General features: G+C 35.0%; 2 protein-coding genes across 5 annotated transcripts; one reads left to right on the top strand and one right to left on the bottom strand.

The window, feature by feature from the left end:
* Positions 1–3,552: 3,552 nt before the first annotated feature.
* PHR2 (photolyase/blue-light receptor 2) lies at positions 3,553–7,122 on the top strand. The gene is made up of 4 exons (XM_028080792.2): positions 3,553–4,647; positions 4,745–4,971; positions 5,060–5,161; positions 6,886–7,122. The coding sequence occupies exons 1-4, from the start codon at positions 3,703–3,705 to the stop codon at positions 6,965–6,967; spliced, it is 1,356 nt and encodes a 451-aa protein (XP_027936593.2). The 5' UTR covers positions 3,553–3,702; the 3' UTR covers positions 6,968–7,122.
* A 982-nt stretch (positions 7,123–8,104) lies between these two features.
* MHX (magnesium/proton exchanger) lies at positions 8,105–13,585 on the bottom strand. 4 transcript variants are annotated; one of them, XM_028080059.2, is made up of 10 exons: positions 13,426–13,585; positions 13,213–13,314; positions 12,574–13,051; positions 11,761–11,936; positions 11,240–11,358; positions 10,976–11,133; positions 10,713–10,822; positions 9,616–9,835; positions 9,371–9,500; positions 8,105–8,498 (listed from the first exon to the last, which is right to left on the bottom strand). In XM_028080059.2, exons 3-10 carry the CDS (start codon positions 12,932–12,934, stop codon positions 8,201–8,203), a joined length of 1,572 nt encoding a protein of 523 aa, XP_027935860.2. In that variant the 5' UTR covers positions 12,935–13,051; positions 13,213–13,314; positions 13,426–13,585; the 3' UTR covers positions 8,105–8,200. The 4 variants fall into 4 exon arrangements, with proteins under 4 accessions (XP_027935860.2, XP_027935859.2, XP_085531600.1 ...); XM_028080058.2 differs by having other exon boundaries at positions 12,574–13,030; XM_085675474.1 differs by having other exon boundaries at positions 12,574–13,030; positions 13,213–13,327; positions 13,426–13,575.
* Between the last annotated feature and the right edge of the window lie 1,156 nt (positions 13,586–14,741).

Here is a 14,741-nt window from a genome sequence, read left to right as displayed (position 1 = left end):
ATCTGCCAAAAACAAAGAGTAGCCATATGTTAGATATGACCAATCAGAACTTACCACGTTACTTTCTTCTTCTTCAAGTAAATTTGAAAACATAAAGCTTCTCTGTCTTCTCAACATTGCAGTAGGACCTAGCTGCCACCACTGCACAAAACCACCGTGCGAACCTTGCAAAAAAATTGCCACAGATTGAACATCCGCCCCTTATAACCACCGCGCCTCGTAACCATTGTGAAATGTCGTCGCTCTCGAGCTTCACCCTCTCCGTGTATATCGAGCATTATCGCGAAATGACGTCGCTCTTAAGCATTTTTTTATAGATCACCATTGCACTGTCATTTATGTTGTAGATCAAACTCCATCATGAGCCACTATGCGTCATCATCGAAGAAGAGACTAAATCATTCGAAAGCCATTGTGAGCTCAACCCTCGTTTCATCGGAGACCACTATGAGCTTTAAGTGCCACCACACACAATTGTGCCAACGTCAGCCACCACAAGTTCCACCATTCACAGATTTTAAAAAAATGCGAACTTCATTACGTCTAGATCAGCTAACTCCCATGCATATCGAACCAACAACAACAGTCATAGGAGTAGATATGAACCAATGATCACCTCAGCCATGATTCACACACAGGTCTAACTCTACCTCTATAGACCTCCACGAACCAAACCTAAATTCACCATTATCAAAGAGTAGTCCTTTTTTCCATGGCAAAGTATATGTGCCTTAAGGACACTCACCATATTGATTTTACATAAGATCATCATCTCCTAAAATGAGAGAGGCAACCTTGTTGTTTCAATCCAACTCACCTTTTCGTGATGTTCCTCCATTCAGACAATGTTTCTTCAAATGCCCAGATTTTCCACATTTCAAACATACTAATTTCTTTTTGTGGTTCTTGTTTCCATGTGTTCTACTTTTAATCGTCATTGTTGAGTTAGTTGACATACTTTCAACACTTTTCATCCTCCTTTCTTTAGAAAGAATCTTGCCAGCAACTTCATCAACGCTTAAGGTTTTTCTTCCCATACATCGAGCAGGCTAGATAAGCTCAAAGGAAGACAGAAGAGACCAATGAGCCTTAGTGCTACATCTTATTCTTCAATCTTGACTCCAATCGCCTCTAATTCAGAGACAATTTCATTGATATTGCTAAGATGATCAAAGATTTTTCTATCATCACCCATGCGTAGGTTATGAAACCTCTCCTTCAACAACAATCGATTTGAGCTCTTTGCCTAATATAATAAGCCTTCAAGTCTCTCCAAAGTTCCTTTGCGGTCGACATTCTCTGCATGTTTGCAATAACATTTTTATCCAAACACAAGCGAATTGCACTAGCAGCTTTCAAATCTAGTTTCTCACACTTTTCTTCCACCATGTTACAATTTCTTCCTTTTAATACCTTGTGTAATCCAGATTGTATCAACACATCTTTGACTTGAGTTTCTCACAAGCCAAAGTTGATCCTCTATCAAATTTCTCTATGTCACACTTGACAACACTTGCAATAGTTTCATATCACTAAGAAGTCAAGGTCTAAGGCAATTTAAATATCCCTTTCTCCTTCCACCCTCTAAGGTACCTTTTAAGGATAAAATTGTGATGGAGCCCATGCTTCAAAGCGAAGAATATCTCGGATGTATGGTGATTGATAGAGATTCTATCATCGGACTTGAGACTGGAACATTGATGCCCACCGTGGGGCCAATAACGGAATCATCGGTCCTTTAAGCCTCCATTGGGGATAATCCGTCATTCCCCTTAGACCTTGATTGAGGGCTTATGTTCCTACCACACTTAATAGTCTCACATCGCTTAGAAGTCGAGGTCTATGGCAATTTAAAACCCGTTCCTCCTTTTATCCTATGAGGCGTGTTTTAAGGACAAAACTGTGATGAAGTCAACACTTCAAAGCCAACAAGACTTCATATGTATGGTGATTGACATATATTTTATCATCGAACTTGAGACAGAACAATTATAATCCATAAAAAGTGTTATTCTTTTTAACACTAGCGGTGGCTATGCACATGTAACTTTTCATTATATTCTAAGAGAATTGACGAAAACAAGTTTTGGAAAAATATAAAACTATTATGCTTAGGAGTTGGAAAGAAAGAAAAACTTAATAATGTTTGCTTTACGATGATATCCAAGATGAATGGAAAGAGAAGAATGACGTAAACTAAAGAAATAAGGTTAAATATGTTTTTTGTCCCTTAACTTTCAGTGAACTTTGGAATTAGTTCATTTCAAAATTTTTGACCAATTTAGTCCTTCATCTTTCGAAATACATGGATTTAGTCTTTTTAATCAAATTTTATTAAGTTTATTTGACATTTCAAGCGCATTTCATAATAGTATTTGACTTAACATTAAAACAAAAATGTGTCAAACAGTATAAACAATCCAAGTACAATCTTGAAATGCATACAAAACATCAAATAAACTTAACAAAATTTGATTAAAATGACTAAATTCACGTATTTCGAAAGATGAAAGACTAAATTGGTCAAAAATTTCGAATGAACTAATTTCAAAATTTACCGAAAGTAAAGGACAAAAAACATATTTAACTCAAAGAAATATAATGAATTATTAACATAGGAAGAAAATCATAAAATGAATAAATAGGTGTGAAAAATAATAATAAATAAAATTATTGGATTAATATTTTGAAAATAAATACCAATTATCGTCCATTTATTATTTTAGTTGAGACCAATTTTTTTTAACTTATTTTGCACCCAATACACCTTTATTTTTCATTTTTGTATGATTTTTGGTTCGCACCATCAGCTCGCAAAAATAAATACCGAAAAACAACTTAGATTGTGATTCTACGTTTGTGTTTGGTGTGGAGGAAAATCACGTTGAATTTCAAACTTTATGTAAATAAATTGCTTTTGGCCTAAAATGATACAAATATTTTTTAATCTTTCCTACTACAACTACATCTAAATTTGCGCAAGAAAACGGTCATTTAAATAATATGAGAAAATACATCTTCACTAAAACTTCTATTCTATTTTTCTTTTCATTTTTTCGTTATATTATTAATTGCAACTTCTATTTTGTTTTTATTTATATTTTTCTCTTTATCTATCTTTCCATTCTATACATAGTTTACTATGCACATTTGTCAAAAGTAAAGCATCAAAGAAAAGGAATAATGGGAGAATGAAAATCAATGTATAAAGATTTAGATACAAAAATTAAGTAGAAAGTTAAAATGCAAGAAAAAAGAGGTTAGGTGAAGGGTGTAGGTGGCTCCTCTCCAAAGACTAAAATATCAAATAGTAGGAAGATTGATACATAGATGAGATGAACTATTAGCAAAATTAGTTCCAAATGACCTTATTCATAATTTATTAAGGCAGAAACTCAAAACAAATGTGTTTCGACAATTTTGAAAGCTAAAACATACTTTTGTGCATTAAATTAATTAATGTATGCATATGTAGGTGCATAAAATAAAATTGAGAGAGGAAAGAGATATGAAAAAGCATGATGATGTATATATATAATCCGAGCCACAGAGTGTGAGAGAGAAAGAACTCACCACCAACCAACGATACAAAGCAGAGGTAGGTAGCAGATAAGCCACCTCAACACAACACACCATAACATAACTTCCACACTCTCTCACACATTCAACCAAACACCTTAAGGTTATCGTCATTCTTCCAAAATGGATTCAACTCACCAAATGGAAACAGAGAAAGAAGAACAGAGACAGAAGACGCCACTCTCCACAGAACCACCATTTGCAGTGGCATCACTATCTCTCTCTCTACCCACCGTTTTCCCCTTTCGACAACCCAAGATCTCATCAACCCCTCAACCCAACAAGGTCAAGGTTCCAACCCAAGCTTCATCCCTAACCCACCTTTCTCTCTCAACCGCTTCGCCGACTCCTTCCAAGACCTCCTTCAAATCCTCCCTCTCCGCCACTCCTATCCACGCCCCTCTATCTCTCGGGCCCAACCGCCCCCGCGACCCCTCCAACTCCGCCGCGCTTCGCCGCGCGGCTGTGGTCTGGTTCCGCAACGACCTCCGCGTCCTCGACAACGAGTGTCTCGCCTCCGCCAACAATGAATCTCTCTCCGTCCTCCCAGTCTACTGTTTTGACCCCGCCGACTACGGCAAGTCCGCCTCCGGCTTCGACAAGACCGGCCCCTACCGCGCCAACTTCCTCATCGAGTCCGTCGCCGACCTGCGGCGGAATCTCCAGGCTCGCGGCTCTGATCTTGTGGTGCGTGTCGGCAAGCCCGAGACCGTGCTGGTAGAGATGGCGAAGGCCGTTGGGGCCGACGCGGTGTACGCGCACAGGGAGGTTTCTCATGACGAGGCGAAGACGGAGGAGAAGGTGGAGGCAGCGATGAAGGAGGAGAATGTGGAGGTAAAGTACTTCTGGGGAAGCACGTTGTATCACGTGGAGGATTTGCCTTTTAAGCTTGAGGATATGCCTTCCAATTACGGAGGGTTTAGGGATAGGGTTCAGAAATTGGAGATTAGGAAGACAATTGAGGCTTTGGATCAGCTAAAGGGAATGCCTTCTCGCGGAGATGTTGAGATTGGTGATATTCCTTCGTTGATGGACCTTGGTCTTAATCCATCTTCCGCAATGCCACAGGTTTGTTTATTCGCTGTTCATGCATATTGGTTTCAAGTGTTGTCACCAATGGTCTTGTTGGTTTCAACTGTTACCATCAATGATCTGTATTTCGCAGGATGGGAAGGCTGGTGCTAATGCTTCTATGGTAGGAGGGGAGACTGAGGCACTGCAGAGGCTGAAAAAATTTGCGGCTGAGTGTGAAGCTCAGCCACACAAGGGGAATAAGGATGGAACACACAGTATATATGGTGCCAACTTCTCCTGCAAGATTTCTCCGTGGTTGGCAATGGGATGTCTCTCCCCTCGCATAATGTATGAAGAACTGAAGAAGACTGCCAGCAGGTGCGTTGTTCTTTGTGTTCTTCTGTTTAAGGGGATTCTTTTTGGAATGAATAGGGTGTTTACTAACTGGTGAATTGTGTTACTGCAGATCCATTTCGGCATCGTCGAACCGGACTGATGGTGGTAATGGCTCGTCCAAAACTGGAACAAATTGGTTGATGTTTGAGTTGCTATGGAGGGACTTCTTCAGGTAGCAATGCTTTGTGCACGTCCTTTTACTTGGCTTGCAACATTAGTGTACATTTTTTCTTTGCATGCGATATATGGAAATGGCAATGGAGCACTGGTTGGGGAATTTTCCTCCCCCCACCCCCATACACAAAATGTTAGGGATTAGCTTTAATCAAGTCTCTTTCGAGAATCATGTGCGACTTTTTTACTTTTCCTAATGCAAAAATAAGTAACAATTATATTTAAGAAATTATAATCATAGTAGTCAATACCTTACTTTGGGGATAGTGAATTTGGACCAGCCTTGTGCACTATTGGATTCAAATAGTTTAGTGCTTTTTCAATAGAGGCCATATATTGTGGCTGCTACTTTGACACAGGGTTCAGAAACCCATTTTTACCCCATAAGACTTGGGCTTTTAAGGTAAAATATTTCATTACAGGTTACCTCTGTTTGACCTCTATTCCTTCGCACGTTATAGGACTATTTTTTTCTTGTGTTCTGCTCTTCCTTGAAACTTCCCAGCTCATATTCTGGTATTTCTTTCATTTTTTTTTGTATATAGATTTAACCGCCTTCTATGATATTTTTATTTCGTTATTATCTTCTTATGGGTCCTATGGGTTAATGGTGATTGTTGGTGTGCACTGTATAACCTACAATTGGATTTTTTTTCCTTCTTTTTGGAGTACTTTTATTTGCAGTGTAAGTTTAGTCTGTATTATAGTATTCAAAATAGTGGTTGTCCCAATAGCGTTTTCAGAGTTAGCTGTGGGAAGCCTCTATCAGAAACTGATAACCATGCTTAAAGTATTAGTCTCTTTTTCTACTATTTGCAAAATGATGGAGTTAGTACTGTACCGATGTTCAAAAATAACTGTTATAGAGCTGCCATAACAGCGTAATGCTATACCGTTACTATATCCCCAACCCCTTCCCAGAGGCAAGATGTCCACTTCATGAGCACCATTGGATGGCTTGTTTAGATGGGGGGAATTTTGGCCTTCTACCGTGTTCCACCATCTGTTATTTGTAATCTTTTAGTGTACACAGGAAAGTTGCAAACAACTGATCTAAAACATTAAAGTTGCAATTTGTAATTATTGCTCTAAATGTGGTAAATCTCAAGTGAATAAACCTTTAATGTATTGAGGTTTTAAAAAAGGGTTTCTATGAATTGTAACCACGATGTCAAGGTTTTTAGGGTCATTGCAATTACAACTGCATAATATTGTAATTACAACGTTTCCATCCCTGCAATTCTAACTACAATGTTACAATGTGAAGGCTTTTAGTGTTTTTCCCATTGCAATTTCAATTGCGACTGCATTTGTCTACAATACAATGACATGGATCATGATGGATTTGTAATTTTGATGGATCATGATATCAGCAATGTCTTTCACATACAGTTTTGAATGATTTGCTCGTCTTATAAGTTTAAAGTTGGAAAGATATATTTCCCCCTTCCTTGAAATGTAAGGGTCTTGTGGTTCTTGAAAAAAACAATAATTCTGATTCAGGTTTCCTATCTGACCAATAACGATCATGAAGTTCTGTTTTTGAGAGATTACTGACATAATTATTTTTGTTCCTCCAATTATCTATAGTACAGAGGGATAGTATTGAAAATAACATGTATTACTGTGTTATTTCTTGGTAAAACATTATCTACGAATACTGTTTCTGGCAATAACATATAGTATGATTTGTGAAATTTTCATCTCGTTGGTTTTGTCCAGGTTTATAACAAAAAAATACAGCTCTGCAAAGAAACAGCTGGAAGCTGCTCCAGCTACTGCATGTGCCGGTGCTTTTGCTTAAACTAGGAGTTCTAGTGAACATGTGAAAGTTTGTTTCAGGATGTGGGTTGCTTCCCTACGCAGACGTGGCAGTAGGGGGATTTGGTTTCCCTTCTGAAGTTCTGTTGTAACTGGCAGATACATTATTTCAATATGGAAGCTTTACATTATTTTGTCTATGGCAAGTGTTAGTTTTCTTAAAGTAGCATTTCGTCTGCCTCGGGCATCGTTTGACTAGATCGTTGAGTTCCATTCATGTCCCTGACGTTCCCCCAGTATCGATATTTTTGGAGAAATTCGAAATTTAAAATGTAGACCTGAGTCCCAAATTCTTGTCTGACTTTCCCTCTAATAACGATATCTTTAGAGAAATTTTAAATTTAAAAAGGGATGTAACTATATATTTTTAATAATATCAGGGTGAACTTTCCGGCCTTTTATTTCAGTTATGCAGAATAAAGGAAGTGACTGTGGTTAAACAAGAATTCTACCAGCAATTTTGATGAAAGTTGGTTGGAAGACTGTGAATCAGATTAATTTAAGATAGCTTTTCTAATAATGGGTGCTTCAATATTTTCATGATGAATTGTCGTCCGAGGACAATTGTTATAGGAATTTAATTTGGGTATGCTGTTACTACCTTAAGTGAGTCGTCGTGGACGAGAAGCAACAAAGCTATTCTTAAAATACCCTCGGAGTTGGCATGGTAAATCAAGTTTCTACAATGTGTCTCTCGAGGGAGAACTCAGTTCTTTGAGGGAAGCGTAACAAACAATACAACATCATTCAAGTGGGTAAATCAGAAAAGGGAAGAAGAATAGAAGAAAATACCGAAAATAGGTTTTACTGCTATTCGCCAGCTAGACGAAGTTTGATGTCACTGGAGAAAACACAAGCACTAGAGGATATTGCGTAAGCTCTACACAATAAATATAAGTGTCTAAAATTATTCTCTCTAGATATCCAAATTGGTTTACAGAAGTTGAGAAAGTTGAACCATAACTTCTTGATTAAAATTCTTATATAAATAAGTCCTTAAAAATTTATCTATTAGCATATAATTTTTTTTATAAGCATTTGATATTCAAAATACGAACACATTTTCTTTATATTTGATAAGGAAAGATTAATATGCAAGATCAATTTTTTTAAAGACTCATTTGTATAAAATTTTTATTTTATTCAAAACCTATTGACGAAGGCCCTCATCTTTCATACATCAATGTGGTGTTTACTCAATATTTTTATATAAATTCTAAATGAATCCAGAAACCTTGAGTGAAGATAGTACAACAAAGATAATCCACAACAACATGAAAAAGGCACAGGTGATCCATGCCCAGAGCCTAGGCCCTCCTAGCTCTGCGCCAAAAATTATACGCCTGAAAACCAAAACCGATATACACCCAACAGAAGTGCAGAAGAAAACAATCAGAGAAAAGCTTAGTCCCCCTGCACTTTGGATTCGGAGAGGTTCTCGATATGCTATGAAGTTGTACAAAGTATTAATAAGCCATGGAACACCAATTCCAACATATATATTCACTGAATTGCTGCAAAAAGAATAAATAACGAAATAAATAACCAACTTTATAAAGGATTTGGTAAGCCATAAAAGCAAGCGATATTTTCATCTATGCTTCATAAATCCAGGATTCAGATGGGTGTAAAATGCAAGAGAAAACATATTACAAAATAGTAAACTTTCAATCTGAAATCCTAGAAAATGTTTTTTTAACTATTTAGAAGGCAATACAAGCATTTCTATATTAGTATGCAAGATTTCCTAGTATCCGGAAGCCTTCGCAAGGACAAAGTGAATAAAGAATATGTATAACTGTGATCTCTGCTCTATTGGGTTATTCATGTAGATACTGAGTTATTTCTAATTGTTATGAAAATGATATCTAAGTTTTTCCATTTATGAAATTAACTTCATGGGAAAAATATATGTTATGTTAAAAAATGTATTCATAGATAAACATTTGTCATTTGAGAAACTTGTGTAGGTACCTACATTCATACCCCTCAAGAATTAAAGGACAACTTTAAGATAATTATTATTATTTATTTTTTTTGCAATTAACATTTCAATTTTCCTTTATAGCATGACATGATGCATACATACTTCATGAACTTCTATAATCCAGCTCCACAATATTAGTACTAAAAACATAATCAGTATCGATCAAATTATGTTTTAAATCTAATGAGATGCTAGAAACACATAACCACACAGGAGTTGAATCTCTTGAGATAATAACATTTTTTTAGAAGCACCAAGTTATAAACTTCTAAAGTATAAAATATCAGAAGCATCTAGGAATAAGTACTAATGTAAATTCAAGAAAAGTGTCAAGCTCATGATGTAATGATGACATGTGAACGATTCCTAAAGATAGAATGAAGTGAATGTCTCAATGACCTGCAAGTGATGTTTGCAATTGCAGAATCAGCAGTTTGTTGACGTTCAGCAGCAATTTTGCTTGCCACTAGATCAGGCCACGAGGTTCCACTGGCTAGGGCTGTAAATGCTATCACGTAAGCGTTTATTCCTGTCCAAGACGGAAAAAAACTCAGAAATGTAAAACTGACAACTGTAAAGACTACTTTGAATCTATAATGATCTGCAAAGAAGAGAACAGGAATATCATCGAGTGAGAAAGAAACCTGTAACACAACTTATAAGTTCTGTGATCTTAGTCACAATGTAAGCTATCCCGCTGATGAAAAGCAGGGAGCAAATGAAGGAGATCCATCCATGAGCGATTTGGCAAGGAGGAACAAAAGAAAAAAGAAATCTCCATGGTAAGAGCAGCAATTGCCATAAAGTTCGAGCTAGGAGGAGATACGTATTTTTGAACTTTTTTGATTCTGGGTTCTCCAACTGCTGAAATCACAGACCAGACTTCAGATATTGCAATATATTGTTCGAAATTTTCATCAGTATTTGTTAGTACATTAAGGTTCTCAATATTTTCTGCAATGCATTAATAATCATTTTATCCAAATCCTAACTTTAACAGTAAGTTCAAAGTTAATGTCTAAAATTTATGACTACATAAAGTAACAATAAGGATATATCTACTGAAATGCAGCTTGAGTAGTTAAGAATTTTCATTTTATAATTTTGCATGTCATTGATAGTGCAGGATCATAAAATTATTCAAGGAATTTGGAAAAGCGACATGGGAGAACGATGGAGTCATAATGATGGGAATTATCAAGTGGAAAAACATAAGAGTGTGACATAAAGACAGGAGCGCAGGCATGATCTTCAAATTGGACTTTTGTTTAAAAACCTTGAGGCCATTCATAATTTTTTTTCCCCTGCTTATTATTGTTTTCTTTGTGCTTCAGGGCTAGAAATAATTTCATATTCAATTGGTTTTCAATAAAAAGAGTGAATTTATTGACAGAAAGTAATCATATAATTCATTCATTCAAGAAGACATTAGAACATAAAGGAACTTAACTCTGTCAAACAAAGTGTGTTTGCGACATTTATGTGGGTATATCTGAGATTATCAATCGCACTATCGCAAGAGAATACAAGAGGCTCATATCCAAAAAAATCATAGAAATTACCTAGTTACAGTTTCAGTAACAGTGTTAGAGTAAGATCTTGCTCTAAATAGTTTTATGAAAAAATTGGATCTTCAAGATCTCAACATTGTCAAATTGATAATGTAGTAAGGCTAGGCTATGGTTCTTAATGACATCACCATTTAACCTTAAAGATACACATGCAACATAAAATAAAGTACCCTCAGTGCATCCACAAATTGCTGTCTCCAAATTGTAAGCAAGTGGGTATCCTCCAACATTGTTTCCTTAGCTTTGACCAAAATTTCAGCCTCATCATCTGTTTGAGGTACTGTGACACACAATGGATATGCAAATTACAAAATTTGGACACAAGATGCTCTGACATTTCAGGATGTTTCTAATACTGAACAAGCTGCGTCAGGAGAAGAAAGCATTTTGATAAGTCAGGCCAAACTTTACTACATTAAGGTGGAAGAACTACCAGTGGGGTTTTCTGAATGAATGGAAAAAATATCAACAGTGTCGCCATTTTCTTCACTAACATGCTTTATCTCAGAGAAATTCATCTTCTGATAGACTTCCTGTTGAAAATAAGGAGTCTCCTCTGGTACCCAATCCTCTGGCCTCTCATCTCTTGCACTTTAAATGAAAAAAAAGGCATGAAACTAGAAAGATTCAAGATAATTATGAAACGTAAGTCCTTTTAGTTAAATATAACAAAAAAGAAGCAAGTAGAAGCACATACATAGGTAGAGAAATATAGGGCCAACGTTTATCTTGAGCATAAGCATGTATCAATAGTAATCCATATTGTAGTACTGTCAACAAGGCCTCCCACAGAGTCACAACGTTTGGAGTCCATACCTACATTTTCTTGATGAGTATTCCCACAAGAAGTGTGTTGTTTTCAAGTACTTTTTGTTTTTAAACTAATCTAACATCAAGAGTTATAATTATTCTGACTTGCTGATTGGGACACAAGATTGTAATTAAGTGCTAACTTAGGAAATGTAGTTGCAAATGCACTTATAGACATTGGGCATGGAAACCTAAGAAGCACATCTAATATTCTTGGAAGCGCAAAAGTCTAAGAACTTTTATCTCTATCTTTCTCTAAATTTTGCACAGGTTAAACTACAGTTTCTATGGTGAGAAGACTTCTAGCGAGGAATGTAGGTCAGGTCAGAGTTCTAAAACAAACAGGAATAAGTTAATGAAAATAACAAGGAAGCAAACAATGGCTATTTAAAATTTTTGGAACGTTACCTCCAAAATTATGTATAACCAAATGTAAGCCCAAAATGACCAAAACAGCTCCACCAGCCATACCCCTAGATCAGCAATCTTCTTCAGCTCTCCTGCTTTTGGAACTACTACACAAATAGCGTGGATGGGGAAAAGGTCAAATGCAGCAGAACCAACAAGTGTTCCGGGTCCCAAACCTGAATATTCAGCAATTATAAAGATTTTATTTTATTGATTAACGGTCTAAGGCCCCTAAGCAATTCTATAAAGAACTTAAGCTCATAATAAAACAAATACTGCACCATCAAATATTATTCAAAAGGAAGAAAGTCACAGTATGCACCCAAGTCACTTATCAGAAGAATCTATTAGTCATAGCGTGTATGCGCATATACATATACATATATATATATATATACATATATATATATATATATATATATATACATATTAACATTTGTTTAGCAATTTGGACAGGGAAAATAGCCATAGGTGAACAAGGAAAATAATGATAAATCATTTGCTTGGTCTATTAACATTAGTTTAGCAATTTGAGGGAATTACAAAAAAAAAAAAAAAAAAAGAGAATACTTGTGAGTCAGTATTCTATATAGTCTAAAACTTGATATACAATTTCAGCTATAGAAGGACTCTCTGTCAAAGTAGAAAGACATAGGATTAAAAACATGAAAAGTAGTAGCAAAAAATTATTACTTAATCAAATATAATCCCCAAATTTTAAATTCACCAAGATGATAATCGAAAATTAAATCAAACTTGATTTTAATATTCCATGGTATGAAAGGAACAGGACAAACGCTTTGGATAACAAACCTCCAGCATAGAGCTTCCCCATGTTCTGTACTGCATCAATGGTGGCTAATGATATCTGGGGAAAGCTAGTTCCAAAGGCCAAGAGGCTAATATCCGCAATAGTGTAATTCCAAACTTTTTCATGTCTGATAGTTTCAGTTTTAGTAACAGGATCTACCTCCACTACCTTCCTTGTGTGCTTGACCACATTTTCCATCGATTGAAAGAAGCGAGCGGTTATAGCCGACAACCCGATAAAGCAGTAAGCAAGGCCAAGAAAATAAAAAAATGCTCGAAAACCATCCCCAAGGGCCGATTCTCCACTAAAAATTAAATATCTGTCACACTTTTCGTGCCCCAGTATGCTGGAAAAGGGAACCATTCTTCTTCCCTCTTTTGGCTAGCGCCAGCGAGGGTCTCACTCACTACCAATCGCCGTTCAATTTTGGGAGTTGACGCAGGAAAACATTCACAGGCCCTGATAACAACAAGTCCGTAACTAGAAGACACACAGCAAAATAAATCAAATAACTCTATTGCTTCAACAACAAGATACCCCTTGCCAATTTAGATATAACAACCATTCAACTGGAAGCATGAACAATCTCAAGTAAAGTCGGCATATATAAATGTAGATTCAAAAGAATTAATATTTGTTACTCTTTTCTTCTGAAGAAGTTGTAAAACTAATCAAGAGCTGGTATTCGAGTGCACGCAATTATTGAGTACATTCAGTAGTGAAAGACATGAGCAAAAACAAATCTGCAAATGAAAACTACGAATTTTGAGGTCAAAATCAGAAATAAAAAGTGAGAAAGAGAAGTAGTGGAAATCGAGGAATTGGAGTAAGGTGAAGAGAGGAAAAATAAGTACCGGCGAAAACGATTTGTGTTTGCTGAAAAGGAAATGGGAACAGAATCTGGATTTGGGAGTGGCTTTGTAGAACGTTGGGTGGAATGGTGGAGGAGCTTCAATTCCGGCTTCTGTCTTCGGTTGTCACCTCACCTTCGTGAACTTAAAAGCATGAACAAGTGTAACTAATGTGACGTCATTCAAAAAGTTGTGTATTTTTATTTAATAGTAATTTTATTTCCATTATTTTGTATAATATACCTTTCCTAAAAAGAATTTAGAAAACGCATTGAATTAAGATTACTAAAATTATTCAAAGATGTTATCAATACACTTTCGCAATTTTGGTGAAGTTTACCTTTTCTTAATAACACATTTCTTCATTATTATTAAATTTTAAATTTTGGTGAAGTTTACCTTTTCTTAATAAATTTCTTATCTATTTATTTATACTATTTTTAAGTCCATGCCTGAATAGGTTTGTAGGTGTATTGCTTTAGATTAATAAATATATATTATATTAAAAAGATTAAAAATTAAGAAAAGAAATAAGAAAATAATTTTAAGAATAAAATGGTTAAATGATGAAAAAAATGTAAGAAATAAATAATTAAAAATATAAAAGTTACACAATCTAAAAAGTAGAATATTAGATAATGGAGGAAAAATGTAAAGAGGGAAATTTCTACAAATAAAAAAATAAATAAAATAAACTTTAAAAAACTACAAAAAAAAATAAACAATGAAAAAATTAAAAACAAAAGTAGACTTTATAAATATTAGAATATTAGATAATGGAGGAAAAATGTAAAGAGGGAAATGCCTACAAATACAAAATATAAAATAATACAAAAATATATAAAATAAACTTTAAAAAACTACAAAAAATAAACAATGCAAAAATTAAAAACAAAAGTAGACTTTATAAATATTAGAATATTAGACAATGGATGAAAAATGTAAAGAGGGAAATTTCTACAAATACAAAAAATAAATAATACAAAAATATATAAAATAAACTTTACAAAACTAAAAAAAATAAATAAACAATGCAAAAAAAAAGGTAGACTTTACAAATATTAAATTATACAAAAATGTAAATAATAGGTGACCTAAAATTGCAAATAATATTACTAATACCTTACACAAAATTAAACGATATTCAATTATTTGTTAATAAATATATAAATTGTTTTCTTATTTCTTTTCTGTTTTGTTCAAATCAAACACTTTTAAAATTTAATTTATTTTTTTATGCTTTGTTTAAATGGTGAATCGAAACAGGAAGAGAAAACAGAAAATGAAGAGAGCTACATTATAAACTCATATTATTTGAA

Source organism: Vigna unguiculata, chromosome 7, assembly GCF_037176805.1.
Source record: "Vigna unguiculata cultivar grain cowpea cultivar isolate G323 ecotype 2 chromosome 7, ASM3717680v1, whole genome shotgun sequence".
Taxonomy (NCBI): domain Eukaryota; kingdom Viridiplantae; phylum Streptophyta; class Magnoliopsida; order Fabales; family Fabaceae; genus Vigna; species Vigna unguiculata.
Note: the sequence above shows the minus strand (reverse complement) of the source record. Positions and strands in the feature narration are given on the sequence as shown.